The sequence below is a fragment of the Corythoichthys intestinalis genome, chromosome 14 (genome assembly GCF_030265065.1).
Source record: "Corythoichthys intestinalis isolate RoL2023-P3 chromosome 14, ASM3026506v1, whole genome shotgun sequence".
Classification (NCBI taxonomy): Eukaryota; Metazoa; Chordata; class Actinopteri; order Syngnathiformes; family Syngnathidae; genus Corythoichthys; species Corythoichthys intestinalis.
The window spans coordinates 23,186,364-23,206,545 of record NC_080408.1 but is presented as its reverse complement, the minus strand read 5'-3'; the positions used below and the strand labels follow the sequence as shown (position 1 = coordinate 23,206,545).

Below are 20,182 nucleotides of genomic sequence, written 5' to 3'. Positions count from 1 at the left end.
AAAAAGTACTTTGGACCACTGAGCAACAGTCCAGTGCCCAGGTCAGGCGCTTCTGCCTCTGCTTCAGGTTCAAAAGTGGCTTGACCTGGGGAATGCGGCAACTGTAGCCCATTTCCAGCACACGCCTGTGCACGGTGGCTCTGGATGTTTCTACTCCAGACTCCGTCCACTGTTTCTGCAGGTCCCCCAAGGTCTGGAATCGGCCCTTCTCCACAATCTTTTTCAGGGTGCGGCCACCTCTTCTGGTTGTGCAGCCACACTTTTTCCTTCCCGCAGACTTCCCACTGAGGTGCCTTGATACAGCACTCTGGGAGCAGCCTATTCACTCAGAAAATTCTTTCCTTGTCTTAGCCTCTTGCTTGAGGGTGTCAATGATGGCCTTCCGGACAGCAGTCAGGTCGGCAGTCTTACCCATGATTGCGGTTTTGAGTAATGAACCAGGCATGGAGTTTTTAAAAGCCTCAGGAATCTTTTGCAGGAGTTTTGAGTTAATTTGTTAATTCAGATGATTAGGTTAGTAGCTTCTTTAGAGTACTTTTTCATGATATGCTAATTTTTTGAGATAGGGATTTTGTTTTTTTCTTGACTTTTTTGCCAAAATCATCAATATTAAAACAATAAAATGTTGAACTACAGTTGTGCGTAATGAATCTAAAATATATGAAAGTCTAACGTTTATCAGTACATTACAGAAAATAATGAACTTTATCACAATATGCTATTTTTTTTAAGAAGGATCAGTACATTATTTTCTTCCAACTCCTCCTTTTTCAGTCTGTCAATGCAGACCGGAAGTCAAACACAGGAACCAGGCCTTTTTGTGTCGCCACTTCCTGTTGTGTTGCTCTTCTTTCAAACCAGGAAGATGGAGTTACTGTCAAACAAATGGACTTTAAATTTTCTGCTTTGTTTGTGTTTCATCGGTAAGTTGTGACAAGGACCACTTTATTTTGGCGTCCCTCCTTGTTAATGTTAAGTGGGGTTGTGTTTCGGAGACAAGACAGAGCGCTTGTTACGACTTCTTTTGTGAGTCAGCTAGCTCTATGCTAGGCTAAAAACCAACCGACGTCCATTGAAGCTTTTATCTAGCTGAAATACCAGTCTCGAAGTTCTTCGTCATTATGAGTACGGGTGGTCGTCCTGTTAACGTCATGTCGATTGTTAAATAGCGCGAGTGTCAGTGTTAAAAGTCTGGAGGAGTACGTGAAATATGGGCGGCTGATCCTGAGCGTGACTACTCGTGATTTCCACCACTCGCCTGGAGCCCGAATACACCTTCCATTGAAATCTCACGTAGGGCTTATGTGGTTTAAAGCAACTTGTCCGTTTATTAGCACATAGTCGTTGGGGTGTGTGCATTAAGTCACATTTAACCAATTCCAGTCTCTGAGTCGTTCAGCGTGCAAGAAACTCGCATTTAAAGCGTTTTTGTTGACATTGACAAAGGTTTAGTGCTCAAGCTTTTTGCACTAAGTAGTAGTGCTGCAACGATTAATCGATTAACTCGAGTATTAGATGAGAAAAAGGATTCGAATTAAATTTTGCTGCTTCGAGTATTCGTTGAATTAAAGAGGCGTTGTAATGTTGTTTTTTTTAAGTGTTTGCATTTAGTTTTATTGATTTGGGTAGATACACTGCCCTCTAGTCTGCCTCATTTCACGTGGCTGAATCCAGCTTCTCCTTGTTGAGACCAACATAAGCTAAGTTTTTGTTTGAGCTAAAAAAAATTTTTTTATTTTTTTTATGCATTCATAATTTAGTTTATGGGCATATTCAGCCGTTTTTTGTGGGAATATGTGTCTGAACCATTTTTTAAGAGCATTGTTGAAAAAAAGAAAAGTTAGCATTTTATACCATTTAAGCCAGCGAACTTTTGCTATGTAAGTTGGCCAATTGTTCTTTTGTTGTACATAGATCCTCATTTATTTTTTATTTTATACCATTTGAGGCTCAGCTCAGGTATTTACATTTTTTATGTTCTTCATCCGATTACTCAATTATTCGAACTAACTAGTTCATCGATTAATCGACTACTAAAATAAGCGATAGCTGCAGCCCTACTATGTAGCACAGCAAAACCACTAATATTACAATTGGATGTCAAATGGGGGCTACAAAATATTTTCCCGCGGACTGCAAGTTTGAGAACCTTGTCTTACATGAATGTAATAAAAAACATTTTAGAGGAAAATTCATAATTCGTGCATGAGGTTGTACCAAGAAAACCTTAAAACAATTGTTTTTTTGACCACCAATCTGACATTACCTGGCATACACTCTGCAGAAACAAGTAACAAATATTTTCATCCACAGATCATTTGTAATTAAGTGCTTCCTTTTTTGGGGGGAAATTGTTTTTTTTTTTTTGGTGCCGTCAATCGTCATGAAATTATAGCAAAATAACTATCCATATTCCTTAACACTTATTCTTGCTCCAATTTGATATCATGATATGCCAAATATTTGTTGTCAAAGAGATGAACGATCAATCAAATTATGTGCTAACAGAGCATCACAAGCATAATTTTCCACATGGATTAATTTTACTCGAGTCAGACGCACCATTCTGTGTAGAAGTAGACTGATGTAATGGCAGCAAGCCAGGCGGAAAGAGTCCATAAAAGGGAGTGACCAAACTTCGAGATCAAATTCTTAACAAGGAAGATAACGTGCAATGTTTAACATAACCACATTTTTACGATCATCATCACAAAGTCTGTGTTAATTATGTGCGACCTACCTTCCAGTAATCAATTTTATCCCTAAGTTGATGGTACAGTCAATTCCCAAAAACATTCAGTAGGTTCACTTCAAATAATAACACACCCCATCGAGCATTCACACAGTATTAGTTTTGTGTAAGCCTTGTCTTTGCTGCATGTGGTGGCTCTACTACATGTTTCATGGAGACGAAACATGAGTTCAAGACGTGACACAATATCAAATCTTGGGTCAATGTTCTTGCAGGTGCTGGTTGTACTTCAGTGGAGAAAAAGATCTACGTTCACCTCAATTACACCGTCCCGTGTGTGCGGCTACTCAATGCCACGCATCAGATTGGCTGCCAGTGTGAGTAAAGCCAAAGTATGAATTAAAGAGTCCACGAACAGTTGCACATGAAAACTTAAAATTGTTTGTCCTCCAGCCTCCTTGTCCGGTAATGTGGGGGTGCTTCATGTGCTGGAGTCAGAGGAAAACCTTGACTTTGTTCTGAACACGGGTATCCATCCTCCTTATATGGTCATCCTAGAACACCAGCTTTTTACCAGGTACGTCCCCCTATTTATCAAAGACCCGAGACACATTTCTGCCAAACATGCGAATAAAAAAATATTAAAGTCGTTCATAAATCAATGTACAACTTAACTCATTGGTTGCCATTGACTGCAATAGACATCCAATCCATTTGAACTGGGAAGTTTGGGCATTCGTTCCTTCGCTGCCAACCCTCCCAATTCAAATGGATTTGACGTCTACTAGTGATAAACTAATTTAAATTCAGAGCAGAAGGATGTCAAGATCATCATCATGGCCACTGAAATAGTTCAAATCGACGCCAGCTCTATGCAGGGGCTAGAGGGATCAGCACCGTTAATGAGTTAAAACGGGTGCCATTAATACACGAAACGAATGGAGCCTCGTTAGACCTCGTTAGAAGAAGTTAGACCTCTTTGACAGCCAGAAATCTTGCTTGTTTGTAGGTGACCAAATACTTATTATCCACTCTAATTTGGAAATAAATTATTTAAAAATCAAACAATGTAATTTTCAGTTTTTTTTTTCCACATTCTGTCTCTCATGGTTCAGGTTTACCCATGTTGACAATTACAGGCCTCTGTAATTTTTTCAAGAAGAACTTGCACAATTGGTAGTTGACTAAATACTTATTTGCCCCACTGTAATGCTCCGGTAGATATCACATGTATATCGAACTAGATGCGAAATGACAGACTTGCCAGCGTAAGTAAGCAGCAGCGATCTAAAAGCAGTAGACTTCTCTAAAAGGCATGTGTAGCGAACCTTCCGAAGGAACCTAATTTTTATCTAAAATACTCCTAAATAGGCAAAATCTTGACTTGAATCTGTCTTTAAATGATGAAACAGTTTTAAAACTTGTCGAAAGTAGACAGAAGGGAAATTATGGAATAACGGGAGTAATTTTAACAACTTTAACGGTTGATTCACAACATTAAATTAATTGAATGTACCCGGTAGTTTAAAGTTGCTGATACAGAATGGGGACTTGAGTATTTTATTTACTGTTTTGAAGCGTTATCTTGATAGTTAAATACCGTAATAGTTTATTTAAGCCTGACAGGATTTTTGGTACAATTTTTGTAACTAATTTACGAAACATTAAAAGCAGCTAATAGATGAGCCGGGGGGGTTCATCAATAATCGATTTATAATCAAATTGTAGCCTCTGAATCGTAATCGAATTGTTAAGTGCACCAAGATTCCCATCTCTAGGTCTGAAGATAGAGGCCTGACTAAGTGCAAAATCAAATCGTAGCCTCTGAATTGTAATCGTAATCAAATTGTTAGGTGCCCCAAGATTGAAGGTAGATGCCTGACTAAGTGCAACCCATTTCTCTAGTTTGAGGTTGGACACAGCTAGCAACCCAATTCAATAAAATTGCTGTTACTATAAGTACGGGGGCGGGGGGTTGCTGCTGTATGATTCATACATATGATTTCCCCTTTACATTTCTGACTGCCCCTTCATACATGCCTGCCTACAATTGGCCCTGGTTCAAATATTACAATTTCCATAATTTTTCCCCTTTTAATAATCTGTGACCACTAGATCCATCATGATGAAACTGAAGAACAACTCTAGCAGGGTGGCAGGTGTTGCAGTCGTGGCACCAAACACCAACCCGGAGCAAGGCGTCTCCCCGCACACTACGTGTCCCAACGAGAACTCAGGTGATATTTTCTGTGTAACATGTTACAGCAATCCTCATGTCATTATTATTTGAGTACAAAGAAATATTGCTACTTTTTTTTCCAAACTTTTTTTTTTAATCAGGTTATGCCTGAAAAATATTTTCTCTGAAACTACTGTAAAGGTTTATCTCTAATAAATTGAGTTTTTCTTTAATCCTAATTCATGCGATTTTACATTTATCTGAAACATGATTGAATGAAGAAAACAGGTTCTTTTAGCCACTGTCCATTTTTGGGATGCAAAACAAGATTTTTTTTTTTTTTTTTTTTTTTAATATATAGCATGAATAACTGTGTCAATGTCATCAATGACAACATAAAGTACAGTGCTGGCCAAAAGTATTGGTACCCCTGCCATTCTGTCAGATAATACTCAATTCCTCCCAGAAAATGATTGCAATTACAAATGCTTTGGTAGTAATATCTTCATTTATTTTGCATGCAATTAAAAAAACACAAAAGAACATGAAATTTTTTTTTAAATCATTATCATTTTATACAAAACTCCAAAAATGGGCCAGACAAAAATATTGGCACCCTCTGACTAATACTTGGTAGTACAACCTTTAGACAAAATAACTGCGAACAACCGCTTCCAGTATCCATCAATGAGATTGGTCTAAAATTCCAGCAGAGAATTCTAACATTCTTCTTTGGCCAACTGCTCCAGGTCTCTGAGATTTGAACAGTGCCTTCTCCAAACTGCCATTTTCAGATCTTACCACAGGTGTTCGATGGGATTCAGGTCTGGACTCATTGCTTGGCACTTTAGAAGTCTCCAGTGCTTTCTCTCAAATCATTTTCAAGTGCTTTTTGAAGTGTGTTTTGGGTCATTGTCCTGCTGGAAGATGCATGACCTCTGAGAAAGACCCAGCTTACTCACACTGGGGCTTACATTATGCTGCAAAATTTGTTGGTAGTCTTCAGACTTTATAATGCCATGCACACGGTCGAGCAGTCCAGTTGCAGTGGAAGCATAGCAACCCCAAAACATCAGGGAACCTCCGCCATGTTTGACTGTGGGGACTGTGTTCTTTTCTTTGAAAGCCTCGTTTTTTTATCCTGTAAACTCTATGTTGATGCCTTTTCACAAAAAACTCTACTTTTGTCTTATCTGACCAGAGAACATTCTCCCAAAAGGTTTTTGGCTTCCTCAGGTATGTTTGGGCAAACTCCAGCCTGGCTTTTTTATGTCTCTGGGTCAGAAGTGGGGTCATCCTGGGTATCCTACCATAGAGGCCTTTTCATTCAGACGCGGACGGATAGTACGGGTTGACACTGTTGTACCCTCGGACTGCAGGACAGCTTGAACTTGTTTGGATGTTAGTCGTGCTTCTTTATCCACCATCCACACAATCTTTCCTTGAAATCTCTCGTCATTTTTTTCTTTTTTTTTTATTTTCTGTCCACATGTAGGGAGGTTAGCCACAGTGCCATGGGCTTTACACTTTTTGATGACACTGCGCAAGGTAGACATAGAAACATTCAGGTCTTTGGAGATGGACTCGTAGGCTTTAGATTGCCCATGCTTCCTCACAATTTTGCTTCTGAAGTCCTCAGACAGTTCTTTGGTCTTCTTTCTTTTCTCCATGCTCAATGTGGTACACACAAGGACACAGGACAGAGGTTGAGTCAACTTTAATCCATTTTTACTGGCTGCAAGTGTGATTTAGGTATTGCCACCACCTGTTATACGCCACAGGTAAGTAACAGGCACTGTTAATTACTCAAATTAGAGAAGCATCACATGATTTTTCAAAGGGTGCCAATACTTTTGTCCGGCCCATTTTTGGAGTTTTGTGTAAAATAATGATTTTGTTGTTTTTTTTTAATTTTCTTTTGGGGTTTTTTTCATTGCAAGCAAAATAAATATTATTACCAAAGCATCTGTAATTGCAATCACTTTCTGGGAGAAATTTGGCATTATCTGACAGAATTGCAGGGGTGCCAATACTTTTGGCCAGCACTATATGCGTCACTATATGCACTATATGCATTGTCCTGTTGGAAGATAAATCTCCGTCCCAGTCTCAGGTCTTGTGCAGATACCAACAGGACTTAATTTTTTATTTTTTCAGATTAATGTAGCAAAATTCATCCTTCCCCCAAAAATGTTTTCAAAGATTTGTATTCTTTTGAAATAAAATTACACTTTGATTGTCACTATCCAATAAAAACATGTAGAGTTGTGGTCAAAAGTTTACATACACTTGTAAAATACATAATGTGATGTCTCTCTTGAGTTTCAAGTTATTTCTCCAACTTTCATTTTTCAGTGATTGTGATTTGAATAGATATTTCATTCATTTTCCAAGCCGCTTATCCTCACAAGGCTGGCTGGGGGTGCTAGAGCCTATCCCAGCCAACAATGGGCAGTAGGTGGGGTACACCCTGAATCTGTGGCAAGTCAATCGCAGGGAACAAAGAGACTAACAACCACTCATGAGTAGAGGCGTGCGAAATTTCCGATTCCTAGATTATTCGCGATTCGGCCGTGGAAGATTCGAGAACAATTCACAAACATCCAAATTCCGATTATTGAATTATACCAGGTAAAGCAGAACTAAACACAGTCAGCGCGGTCTTCAGGGCGCAATGAGGAACGGACCGAGAGCAAATATCATGTTCAACTCATGCCGCTAGATCAAAAAACAAAAATACCTGACTGCGGCCGACAGCTGGTTCAAACAACGCCCAGTTGCTCGTTGCCACATACATACGGCCACATACGGCTATAGTGGATATCACATATATGCAGAACTAGATGCTAAATGACGCTCCACAATGGAAGGCCGAAGCCAGGATTGAACCCCTGATCTCAGAACTGTGAGGCCGACATGCAAAACGGTCGGCCACAGTGCCGCCAAAACAGATACAGTGCCCTCCATAATTATTGGCACCCCTGGTTAAGATGTGTTTTTTATCTTCTAATTTTTTTTTTTAATTCAAATAATATGGGACCTTAATGGAAAAAAAGAGAAAAATCCAACTTTCAATAAAAGTGCATTTATTCAGTGGGGAAAAAAATCCCTCAGAAAGAAATAATTATTTGACATCAAATAATGTGTGTCACAATTACTAGCACCCCTGGTGTTAATACTTTGTACAGCCCCCTCTTGCCAACAAAACAAGGTCTGGGGACTGAGATGGCCATGAGAGGAGCTTGATTTTGTGTCTGGTGAACCATTTCTGTGTAGATTTGGCCATATGTTTAGGGTCATTGTTCTGCTGAAAGACCCAGTATCGACCCATCTTCAGCTTTCGGGCAGAGGGCAATAGATTTTGATTTAAAATGTCCTGGTATTTCAAAGCATTCATGATGCCATGCACCCTAACAAGGTTCCCAGGGCCTTTGGAAGCGAAACAGCCCCACAGCATCACTGACCCACCCCCATACTTCACAGTGGGTATGAGGTGCTTTTCAGCATTCGCATCTTTCGTGGCACGGCAGACCCACTTAGAGTGTTTGTTGCCAAAAAGCTCAATCTTGGTCTTATCTGACCAAAGCACACGGTCCCAGGCTTCAACTGTTGGTTCAGTATTATACATACAGCAATGCTAATATTTGATGACATGTCCCCTGGTCATTTTTTACTTCACTTAGGCGCTTTTGGTTGCTATCCACAAGTTCTGGGTAAAACTTTGACCACTCCTCTTGATAGAAATGGTGCAGTCCAGTTACTTTACATTTGTTGGCTTTTTTGACATAGGCTTATTTCTTCAGCATTGTACTTCTCAATGGGGTTTAAGTCAGGACTTTGTGAAGGCAATTCTAAAGCCTTAATTCTAGCCTGATTTCGCCAAACCATTGCCACTTTTGATGTGTATGTGGGGTCATTGTCCTGTCGGAACAGCCAACTACGACCAAGACCCAGCCTTCGGGCTGATGATTTGCAGTTTGATCTTGAAGAACCTGAAAGTAATATCGCATGCTGCTGGGAGAAAATATATCAGGAGGATGAAGTCACTAGCGATTCACTAAAAAGTAGCTATGCCAACAATCAGAACTGGAACAGAAGTGTCAGTGTCCACAGACGCGCACGCTGTGTTTTGCATTGCCATTGATGAGAGGTTGCCATACAAGAATAAAGCCCTTGCTCCAAAAGTGACATCTTAAGTCACTAATCTATCGACTGAAGTTTGCTTCTGATCACATGGACAAAGATAAGACCTTCTGAAAGGAAGTTCTGTGGTCAGATGGAACAAAAATCGAACTGTGTTTGAGAAAAGAACCTCAAGAACACCATACCTACCGTCAATCGTGGTGGTGGTACAGTATTATGCTGTAGGGTGGTTCTGCTACCAATTGAGCTGTTTTACAGACAGTAAATGGAATAATAGATAATGAGAATAACCTTGATCTTGATGAATAAAAACTTTTTTTTTCTATTTTTTAATCCACACTATAAAGAAAACATTTCTTTCCAGATTTAAAACAAAATATAAACACTGATGCAGTTTGTTCTTCCCATCAGGCGTGTATTCCGAGAGCTACGACCCCACACTGGCTCACTGCAACAGAACCGTGTGGAATCCGCTGGGCAATGGACTGTCCTATGAGGAATTTGACTTCCCCATCTTTTCCCTTAAGGATGACAATGAAACACACCTTATCCGGCAGGTAGGTGGTGCGCATTAATTCGGTCAGTTGTGCGCGACCAATGCACATTTGATTTTTGCTACGGCTGTCAAAATTATCGCGTTAACGGGCATTAATTATTTTTTAAATTAATCACGTTAAAATATTTGACGCAATTAACGCAGATGTCCCGCTCAGACAGATTTAAATGACAGTACAGTGAAACGCTCACTTGTTGTTATGGAGTTTTTTCGCCCTCTGCTGGCTCTTGGGTGCGACTGATTTTATAGGTTTCAGCACCCATGAGCATTGTGTAAGTAATTATTGACATCAACAATGGTGGGCTACTAGTTTATTTTTTGATTGAAAATTGTACAAATTTTATTAAAACGAAAACATTAAGAGGGGTTTTAATATAAAATTTCTATAACTTGTACTAACATTTTTCTTTTAAGAACTACAAGTCTTTCTATCCATGGATTGCTTTAACAGAATTAATAATAGTTAATAATTTATTGTTATAATAAACAAATACAGTCCTTATGTACCGTATGTTGAATGTATATATCCATCTTGTGTCTTATCTTTCCATTCCAACAATAATTTACAGAAAAATATGGCATATTTGATAGATGGTTTGAATTGCGATTAATTAATTTTTAAGCTGTAATTAACTCGATTAAAAATTTTAATCATTTGACAGCCCTAATTTTTGCGGCTTCCGTCTTGGCAGTGCTACCTAGACCATAACCGTGTGGTGAATGGCAGCGCCCCCGTGTACCCGCTGTGCGCAATGCAGCTCTACTCGCACATGTCGGCAGTCACCAACACGGCCACCTGCATGAGGAGGAACAATATTTTCAGCATCACGCCGGGTACTTTGATTTGAAATTACTCGTGGCTTGGCGTGTTCGGAAAAAAATGTACCAATAACAGTATGTCTCTTCATAGAGTATGTGTGCGACCCGCTGGGCGACTTCAACATTTGGGCCAGTACCAGGCCGCTCAACAACACAGCCAAAGGACACAAGATGGGGGAGAATGTCGTCATCGCTGCTGCTCGAGTGAGTTACTGACACAGGAGTCATTACTTTGATTTTATGCAACAAAGAACAAAAACTCACGCATGAAAAGTTTTTAGTTTCTTTATTTCCAAATTTGTTTATTCAAATAATGACGCAAAACATTTTTTGCTTTCCAATCAAAAAGGTTGTTGCTGTGCAACAAAAAAAAAAAAATTGTGGGGGGGTGCATTTTGTCAAACACAAAACGTAGATTTTTGGATAGTAGCAAAAACTTGTATCATCACCGTTCAACAACAACAAAAACATGTTTCTCGACTTTCTTATATATGAAAAGTGAAACGCGTTTCTCACCCTAAAATGTATTTTAATCCAAATTTAAAACATGGAGAAAATAGTTTGGATTTCAAAATGCATATCACTACGACCTTAGAAAAACAAATAATTGCAATTTTTCTGGCTGATATGTGATCCTTATGCTCAAGCTTCAGTGTAAAATTCACAATGTAGTCATATTTAAAAACATGACATAAAATGGCATCATTGGCAACTCTAATATGCAATGTGAGGACACTAAAGTGATTTTGTGCAAGTTTTTTATTTTTTTTATTTTTTTTTTAAAGTTTTTAAAAATGGTTCCACAAAGCAACAAGTGTTACTTGTTTTCTTACATGTATGACTATGTAATTATGTGTCATACCCTGGACTAAATACACATTTTAACCATAACACAGGGGTCCCCAACCTTTTTTGCACCACGGACCGGTGTTATTTGGGTCTTTTTTTTCACGGACCGGTGTTCTGACAAATTTTGCAACCCATCAAAAATTGCAACGATGCGGTTCTGCGCATGCGCGTAAAATTAAACATAGCCGCAAAATGCGCAAATGAGGCGATTCCAAAGTAAACACTACAAACTTTCTTGAAAGAAAGGAATATTGACTTATGTTTGATCATGGAAGGACTTGTAGAAAAGTTCTCCTCAGATTCATCCTGCCATGTAAGCTGCACACAACAACTGCGCACTGCGCTCACCATTAACGACTTCGCCTTGTCATTAAACATTAATTAAGAAGCCCAAAGATATGATGTTGGAAATTGTAGCAAGGTTTTCAGTGGTCTTGTCGCGATATCAGGATATTCCAGAATGACTTTAATCCAGAAGCTCGGTAGAGTTGTTGTCTCAAATGTACGTTTAATAAGGTCGCCGTCATTTGCGATCTCTACAACTTGATCATCCTGTTGCACAGACATGCTCGAATCACTCTGTTTATTCACAAACGGGTCACGAATCCACTCCTTCGCAGTTCGTGGGTCTTCGAGGTTGTAGGCTCGACAGGTGCCCTTTTCGCCATAAAAATATCATTTTCGCCGTAAAAATATCCCCAAAGACATCTGTTTTCCAGTTATCTTCGCTCGTGTTGGGGCTAATTATTTCCGGGAACAATTGTGCTGCGCCCGCGGCCTAGTAATACGTTATTATCGAGGACAAGCGCACATAGATATATTATATACACAAACAAGATGTACTGCTAGCAGTCCAATCAATGGACTTCTATGACGACATTGTAATCCATCCCGTAGTAGTATATCTAGAGTAGACAGAGATATTGATGTGTTAAGCAGGGGCACAGGGTTAATTCAGCCAGAATGCGGTCGTTATTAAATTATTATTTCTGTGTGGCCCGGTAGCAAATGCGCCACGGACCGGTACCATCTTCAGCTTTCGGGCAGAGGGCAACAGATTTTGATTTAAAATGTCCTGGTATTTCAAAGCATTCATGATGCCATGTACCCTAACAAGGTTCCCTGGGCCTTTGGAAGCGAAACAGCCCCACAGCATCACTGACCCACCCCCATACTTCACAGTGGGTATGAGGTGCTTTTCAGCATGCGCATCTTTCGTGGCACGCCAGACCCACTTAGAGTGTTTGTTGCCAAAAAGCTCAATCTTGGTCTTATCTGACCAAAGCACACGGTCCCAGGCTTCAACTGTTTTAACTTTTCCACTTATGTACAATAGCGATCATTTGCTGCCAGGCCCCCTCCCGCAGTCTAAATTAATTGGATGTCTATTAACTCATTTGCTCCCAAAAACGTATAAATACGTTCGATTTTGAATTGTTTCAGTGTCCCATAGACGTATACTTATACGTCTTTTACACATCTCTGGGTTCTGATTCAACTTAGCTTCAAAGCACAACGCTGAAAATCCATTTTAAAGCAATAAAACTGGCCACTGGAGGGCAGTAGCGCATTTGGTAAGACCCCCAACCCGATTCAATGGAACAAACAGCCGGGCCGCATGGCCGGGCTGCCGGCGGAAGACAACCGAATGGACGTCCGGGATGCCAGGCGGCATACGACCTAGCAGAACAACAGGGAAGACGCCCGGGATGCCGGGTACTGACCAAGCAGAACGTCCGGGACCACCAGTGCAGCGGACGATGCCGTTGAGTTTGTGGTGCTCGCCGAGCAGAGCCCACGCCGCTGTGCTCGGCCGCTCGCGTCCCCCGCACCCTCCAGTGTCCCGCACGGAAATGAGCACGGCCAAACCAGTTCCCCCCAGGAACACAAGTTCCTCAGGCGAACTCTGCCACAGGGCAGTGTTCACCACAAAAGAAAGACTTTTTAAAAATCCATCTTTATGAGACAGGCGGCAATGAGGGAAAAGTTTACCCCAGGCGGCCACAACAGCGTCATCTCTCAGTTAGTTATGTGTAAATAATGTGTTACTTTGCTATCAAAAGCTCTATTTGTCTTGTTGTTTGTTATTTTTAAAAGGAAAACATTATTCTGATGTTTGTGATGTCACTAAAGCAAAAAAAAACAGCTGTGTTAAAGTCAAAGTTTGAAATGTATGCTCTCACAAAAAGCTCAATTTGTTTTTTCATCAGAAACTGGAAAATTGCTCAAACTAAGCTATTTTCTAATGCTGATTTCTAAAGAATGGAAAAAAATATATGAACCAGCTTTTTTCCTGCCGAAAGAAGAGAGTCTAATCTTTCTTTTGGTGGGTTCCATGTTTATATAGCAATAGAACAGAATTTTCTGTGGGCCTTGCAAAATTAGTCAAAATCCAGTAAAATGGCCGGGAGCGAAGGGGGTTGCACCGGTGAAAATGGCTCGAAGTGAATGAGTTAAAGATAATGAGTCCTTTTAACATGAATATAAATTTTGCTTACTTCCACAACACACAGAATTCCAGATATAGATCTAAACAATCTCTCCCCCTGTGCAGCTGGACAGCCGATCCTTCTTCTTTGACATAGCTCCGGGAGCGCAGAGCGCCGCCTCGGGCTTCATCGCCCTGCTGGCAGCTGCCCACGCCCTGCGCAATGTCACCCAGGAGGCACCACCCAACCGCACCATACTGTACACCTTCTTCCAGGGGGTCTGTCCAATATTATTCCCCTTTGTGTATCTTTCTCTCTTTGAAATCAACTAGATAACACAATTTTACTGACCAACAGGAAACTTTTGACTACATTGGAAGCTCCAGGATGGTGTATGACATGGAGAATAAACAATTCGTGGTGGACCTTGACAACGTTCATTCTGTGATGGAAGTCGGACAGGTTTGTGAAAGTACAAAAAGTGGTTGAGGTCAATGCAAAAAATAACAACTGCAGTCACAAGGCCATCGAGCAGCACCCTCACCGTGGGCACACATGTAGTTTGAGGCACCTATTGTATGTAAAAGTCAGCCTTTCAAAGAGATACCCCTTCAATGGGTGCGCTTTTTTCTGTCATCCTGAATTTCGGAGATTAGTAAAGAGCGACCATTTTCCAGACCAAAACATTACAGCTGAATCCTATCAAAGTTCAGCATTAGCACTTATCAGTAGGGTTGGTTATGGTTCAGCTGAAGTAGTGTAAAGTATTGGGTATAAACTCAACATGCCTGATTTAAACCACAAAGGCTACGTTCATACTACAGGTCTTAATGCACAAATTCGATTTTTTGTCATATCTGTTTTTTTGGCATGCCCGTTCAGACTGCCTTTGTCCATTGAGACCATTCAAGTATTACACATGCGCAGTAATTCGCAGTCCGACACGCGCTGAGCAAGACGACCCGCATGCGCAGAAGCATCAAAACAAATGACCACACATGTTGGCTGCCATCCGTCATTCCAGGGATTATCATATTTTGCTCGTTAAAAAGAGGACACAAATAACAGACAGTAATAATCCACGTTTAGTTTTATTTTCAAAGTTTATATGGACTGATAGAACGCATACACGCACACACATAAGCCTTGACATGTGTGCGTGAAATGACGTGGGTGCGTCAGTTTGCCCCGACTCGACCATGTGTGCAATAATGAAATATTGCTCATTCGGCGCACAGAATTAAAATCGAAAATTGACAGGGTTATCCTTTTCTTCATTTTATTTTTTTATGATTGTGGTCAAGCCCGCTTCGTGCTTAAAAGCAGAGTTGAAGCTAGGCGCTAATGCCTGCATCGCTGCCGTCCTTCGTGCCTCTTGCTGTTTGCTGACGTAATTAGTGCATGAATTCCGATTCCGGAGACTGGACAGTACAGACCGCTGCGACAGCCTGGAAAAATGTGGCCCAGATCGGATTTGAACCACATACGAAAGTGACCCAGATCGGATTTGAAATGGTCCAGTTCTATGCGACTTGTCACGTTCAGACCGTCAAGTTAATGCCTCACTCGAGTCGGAAAAACACGAAAAAATCGGATTCGTGCGTTAAGACCTGTAGTATGAACGAAGCCAAATTGTCTCTTTTAACAAATTGCACTGGCACACAATCATTCTTTTTAAATGAGCAATTGAGTTGAGGCGCACAAAGTACTGTAGTTTTTATGAGGAGCGCATGCTAGAATATGTGTTTCAACAGTGTAAGTATCTCATCAGAATGGGTTTACCCAGGTGGGCCTGCGTACCGAATCCCGACTATGGCTCCACTCTGATCCCGTCTCACGGAGGAACGCCAGTATTGACCAGGAGGTTTGTCGAGCTCCCTTCCCAGCTTCACATTTCTCCCATATAATCGCCTTCATTTTAGTCCATCTCTTTTTGGCAGGTAAAGACGTTGGTAGAGAACATCCAGTCAGCCGCCACGGAGTTAAACGTCTCGGCGAGCGAGCCCGACTCATCACAGCCACTGCCACCTTCGTCCTTCCAGCGCTTCTTGCGCTCACGGCCCATCCCCGGGGTGGTTATCGAGGACCACCGGTCAGAATTCAGCAACAGGTGAATAAGTACCGTAATTGCTTGAGTATGATGTGCAGGTTTTGGCCAAAAATATCATGAATTGGGGGAATCGCATAATATATTGATGATGGACAACTATTTCTGTACAAGGCATTAACCTCTTATAAGGCAGTCATTGAACACATTGGCTGCCAGTGGCAGTGCTAGACAAATACAAATGATTGCTCATCTAGTCTAAATGAATTGGACGTCTAGCGCCAACAATGGCATTGACAGGTGAGCATTCACAGCCAGTCCTCCCAGTTTAAATGAAATGGATGTCTATTGTTAATGGCAGGCAATTGCTCAATAGTAAATATCCTATAATTTTTTTCAAAAATACATATTTTTAAAATGTTTTAAAATAAGGCACAGCACAGTGGGCGAGTGGTTCGCACGTCCGCCTCATAGTTCTGGGATCAAGGGTTCATCCCGGGCTCCGGCCTCCCTCCGTGGAGTTTGCATGTTCTCCCGTGCCTGCGTGGGTTTTCTGCGGTGACTCCTGTTTCCTACCACATCCCTAAAACATGCGTGGTAGGCTGATTGAACACTCCACATTTTCCGTAGGTATGAGTGTGAGCGTGAATGTTTGTCTCATGGTGCCCTGAGATTGGTTGGCAACCAATACAGGGAGTGCCCCACCTACTACCATTAGTTAGCTGGGATAGGCTCCAGCACCTCCGTGACCCTCGTGAGGATAAACGGCATGGAAAATGAATTAATGAATATTTAAATAAAAAAGGGGTGACGAAACGGTAAATATTATTATTATTTTTTTTTTTTTATTTTTTTTTTTTAAGAAAAAATTTATAAGTAATAATTCTCTTTATGTAATTTATAAAGTTTTTTTTTTTTTAATGTTATTAAAATTTAATTTTTTTAAATTTTATTTGTTATTACTGCTATTTTATTTATTAATTTTAAACTTGAGAGTGATACTGAGGCCTCTAATCGGATTTATTTCTGTTTTTATCAACATTTTATTGTAATTTTGTTTATTCATAAAAAAATTACAGTTCATAAAAAAAAAAAAATACTGATGGCTAATTAAAGGAAAAAAGTAATACTATAATAATAATTGAGACCTGGCATCCAAATTTGTACACATCACATTTTGGGTCATGTTCAGTGGGGCAAATAAGTATTTAATCAATCACTAATTGTGCTTCTCTCCCACTTGAAAATATTAGAGAGGCCTGTAATTGTCAACATGGTTAAACCTCAACCATGAGAGACAGAATGTGGAAAAATAAACAGAAAATCACATTGTTTGAACCCTAAGTATTTGGTCAATACCAAAAGTTCATCTCAATACTTTGTTATGTACCCTTTGTTGGCACTGACGAAGGCCAAACGTTTTCTGTAACTCTTCACAAGCTTTTCACACACGGTTGCTGGTATTTTGGCCCATTCCTCCATGCAGATCTCCTCTAGAGCAGTGATGTTTTGGGGCTGTCGTCGGGCAACACGGACTTTCAACTTCCTCCGCAGATTTTCTATGGGGTTGAGACCTGGAGACTGGCTAGGCCACTCCAGGACCTTGAAATGCTTCTTACGAAGCCACTCCTTTGTTGCCCTGGCTGTGTGTTTGGGATCATTGTCATGCTGAAAGACCCAGCCATGTCTCATCTTCAATGCCCTTGCTGATGGACAGAGATTTTCTCTCAAAATCTCTCGATACATGGCCCCATTCATTCTTTCCTTTACACAGATCAGTTGTCCTGGTCCCTTTGCAGAAAAACAGCCCCAAAGCATGATGTTTCCTTGCCTGGTACACCAGACTCACCGCTGCTCCAGCTATTGAGTCTGGCCACCATTCACGCAGGTACAATTTCCTGGGCGGAGCAAGCCACAGCAAACAGACAGCGGAGTGGACCAATCAGCGACGGGCAGACGTGACGTTAGTAAAATGACGAGGGACTTGCGCGCGGAAGTAAACATACGACGAGAGCGGAGTTTATTCAACATGGCTAGCACGAGACAGACTGTTGTCAATGACTCGTGTCGATGTGTTTTTGGTCATTTAAAACGGATTTTACCGTGGATTGGAACATATTCTCAGCTCTCCCGTTCACCATCTGTGTTAGAGACGACTTTCGACGCGCAAGAGTGACGTTGCTCGTTAAGAATACGTCACGCAAATAAACGAATCTGATTTGTCGATTGATTTTGTACTTGCTCGAGAGGCCGTTAATGGGCTGGTTCCCAGACTATACTCAGTGTTTGAAAAATACAGGGAGAATAGTCTGGCAGAGCCAGGCAAGATGTTTCCACCCCCATGCTTCACAGTGGGCATGGTGCAATTCAGTATTCTTTTTCCTCCAAACAAGAGAAGCTGTGTTTCTACCAAAAGTACTATTTTGGTTTCATCTGACCATAACACATTCTCCCAGTCCTCTTCTGGATCATCCAAATGCTCTCTAGCAAGCCGCAGACGGGCCTGGACGTGTACTGGCTTCAGCAGGGGGACACGTGTGGCAGTGCAGGATTTGAGTCCCTGGCTTGTGTTACTGATGGTAGCCTTTGTTACTGTGGTCCCAGCTCTCTGTAGGTCATTCACTAGGTCCCCCCGTGTGGTTCTGGGATTTTTGTTCCCCGTTCTTATCATTTTGACGCCACAGGGTGAGGAGGGAGTTGAAAGTCTGTGTTGCCCAACGACAGCCCCAAAACATCACTGCTCTAGAGGAGATCTGCATGGAGGAATGGGCCAAAATACCATCAACAGTGTGTGAAAAGCTTGTGAAGAGTTACTTAAAAAGTTTGGCCTCCGTTATTTTTTCCTACAAAGGGTACATAACAAAGTTTTGAGATGAACTTTTGGTATAGACCAAATACCTATTTTCCACCATGATTTGCAAATAAATTCTTTAAAAATCAAACAATGTGATTTTCTGTTTTTTTTCCCCACATTGTCTCTCATGGTTGAGGTTTACCCATGTTGACAATTACAGGCCTCTCTAATATTTTCAAGTGGGAGAACTTGCACAATTAGTGGTTGACTAAATACTTATTCGCCCCACTGTAGGTCACACTTGTTTAACAATACAGTATTCCGTTGGAGGGGGAAAAAAAAAAAAAAAACAATACAGTATTAATATTATGGCCTATGTGACCTAAACTGTGTACACTGCTGGCCAAAGGTATTGGCACCCCTGCAATTCTGTCAAATAATTATCATTCTCCCAGAAAATGATTGCAATTACAAATGCTTTGGTAGTAAGAGCTTCATCGATTTTCCTTGCAATGAGAAAGCACAAAAGAGAATGGGGGGAATCATTGTCATTTTACACAAAACTCCAAAAATGGGTCAGACAAAACTACTGGCACCCTTTGAAAAATCATGTGATGCTTCTCTAATTTGTGTTATTAACACATAACAGGTGGTGGCAATAACTAAATCACACTTGCAGCCAGTTAAAATGGATTAAAGTTGACTCAACCTGTGTCCTTGTGTGTACCACATTGAGCATGTAGAAAAGAAAGAAGACCAAAGAACTTTCTGAGGATTTGAGAATCAAAATTGTGAGGAAGCATGGGCAATCTCAAGGCTACAAGTCCATCTCCAAAAACCTGAATGTTCCTGTGTCTACCGTGCACAGTGTCATCAATAAGTGTAAAGCCCATGACACTGTGGCTAACCTCCCTAGATGTGGACGGAAATGAAAAATTGACGAGAGACTTCAACCAAAGATTGTGCGGAGAGTGGATAAAGAACCTCGACCAACATCCAAACAAGTTCAAGCTGTCCTGCAGTCCGAGGGTACAACAGTGTCAACCCGTACTATCCGTCGGCATCTGAATGAAAAGAGACTCTATGGTAGGATACCCAGGAAGACCCCACTTCTGACCCAGAGACAAAAAAGCCAGGTTGGAGTTTGCCAAAGCTTACCCGGTGAAGCCAAAAACGTTTTGGAAGAATGTTCTCTGGTCAGATTAGACAAAAGTAGAGCTTTTTGGGAAAAGGCATCAACATGGTGTTTACAGGGAAAAAACTAGGCCTTCAAAGAAAAGAATACGGTCCCCGCAGTCAAACATAGCGGAGGTTCCCTGATGTTTTGGGGTTGCTTTGCTACCTCTCGGACTGGACTGCTTGACCATGTGCATGGCATTATGAAGTCTGAAGACTACTAACAAATTTCGCAGCATAATGTAGGGCCCAGTGTGAGAAAGCTAGATCTCCTTCAGAGGTCATGGGTCTTCCAGCAGGGCAATGACCCCCAAAACACACTTCAAAAAGCACTAGAAAAGGGTTTGAGAGAAAGCACTGGAGATGTCTAAAGTTGCCAGAAATGAGTCCAGACCTGAATCCCATAGAAAACCTGTGGAGAGATCTGAAAATGGCAGTTTGGAGAAAGCACTCTTCAAATCTCAGAGACCTGGAGCAGTTGGCCAAGAAAGAATGGTC

The 20,182-nt window shown here is 41.1% G+C and overlaps 1 protein-coding gene across 1 annotated transcript in view; it reads left to right on the top strand.

Annotated features, from left to right (window-relative positions):
- The first annotated feature begins 794 nt into the window (after positions 1-794).
- The window catches only part of ncstn (nicastrin), a 31,006-nt gene continuing 11,618 nt past the window's right edge, over positions 795-20,182 (top strand). The window contains exons 1-11 of the mRNA XM_057857303.1: positions 795-923; positions 2,968-3,069; positions 3,146-3,269; positions 4,808-4,929; positions 9,426-9,571; positions 10,263-10,404; positions 10,481-10,593; positions 13,793-13,945; positions 14,025-14,129; positions 15,454-15,531; positions 15,608-15,777. Of these exons, the coding sequence (XP_057713286.1) occupies positions 866-923; positions 2,968-3,069; positions 3,146-3,269; positions 4,808-4,929; positions 9,426-9,571; positions 10,263-10,404; positions 10,481-10,593; positions 13,793-13,945; positions 14,025-14,129; positions 15,454-15,531; positions 15,608-15,777 (1,313 nt within the window). The 5' untranslated portion in view covers positions 795-865. The remainder of the gene's footprint in view (positions 924-2,967; positions 3,070-3,145; positions 3,270-4,807; positions 4,930-9,425; positions 9,572-10,262; positions 10,405-10,480; positions 10,594-13,792; positions 13,946-14,024; positions 14,130-15,453; positions 15,532-15,607; positions 15,778-20,182) is intronic.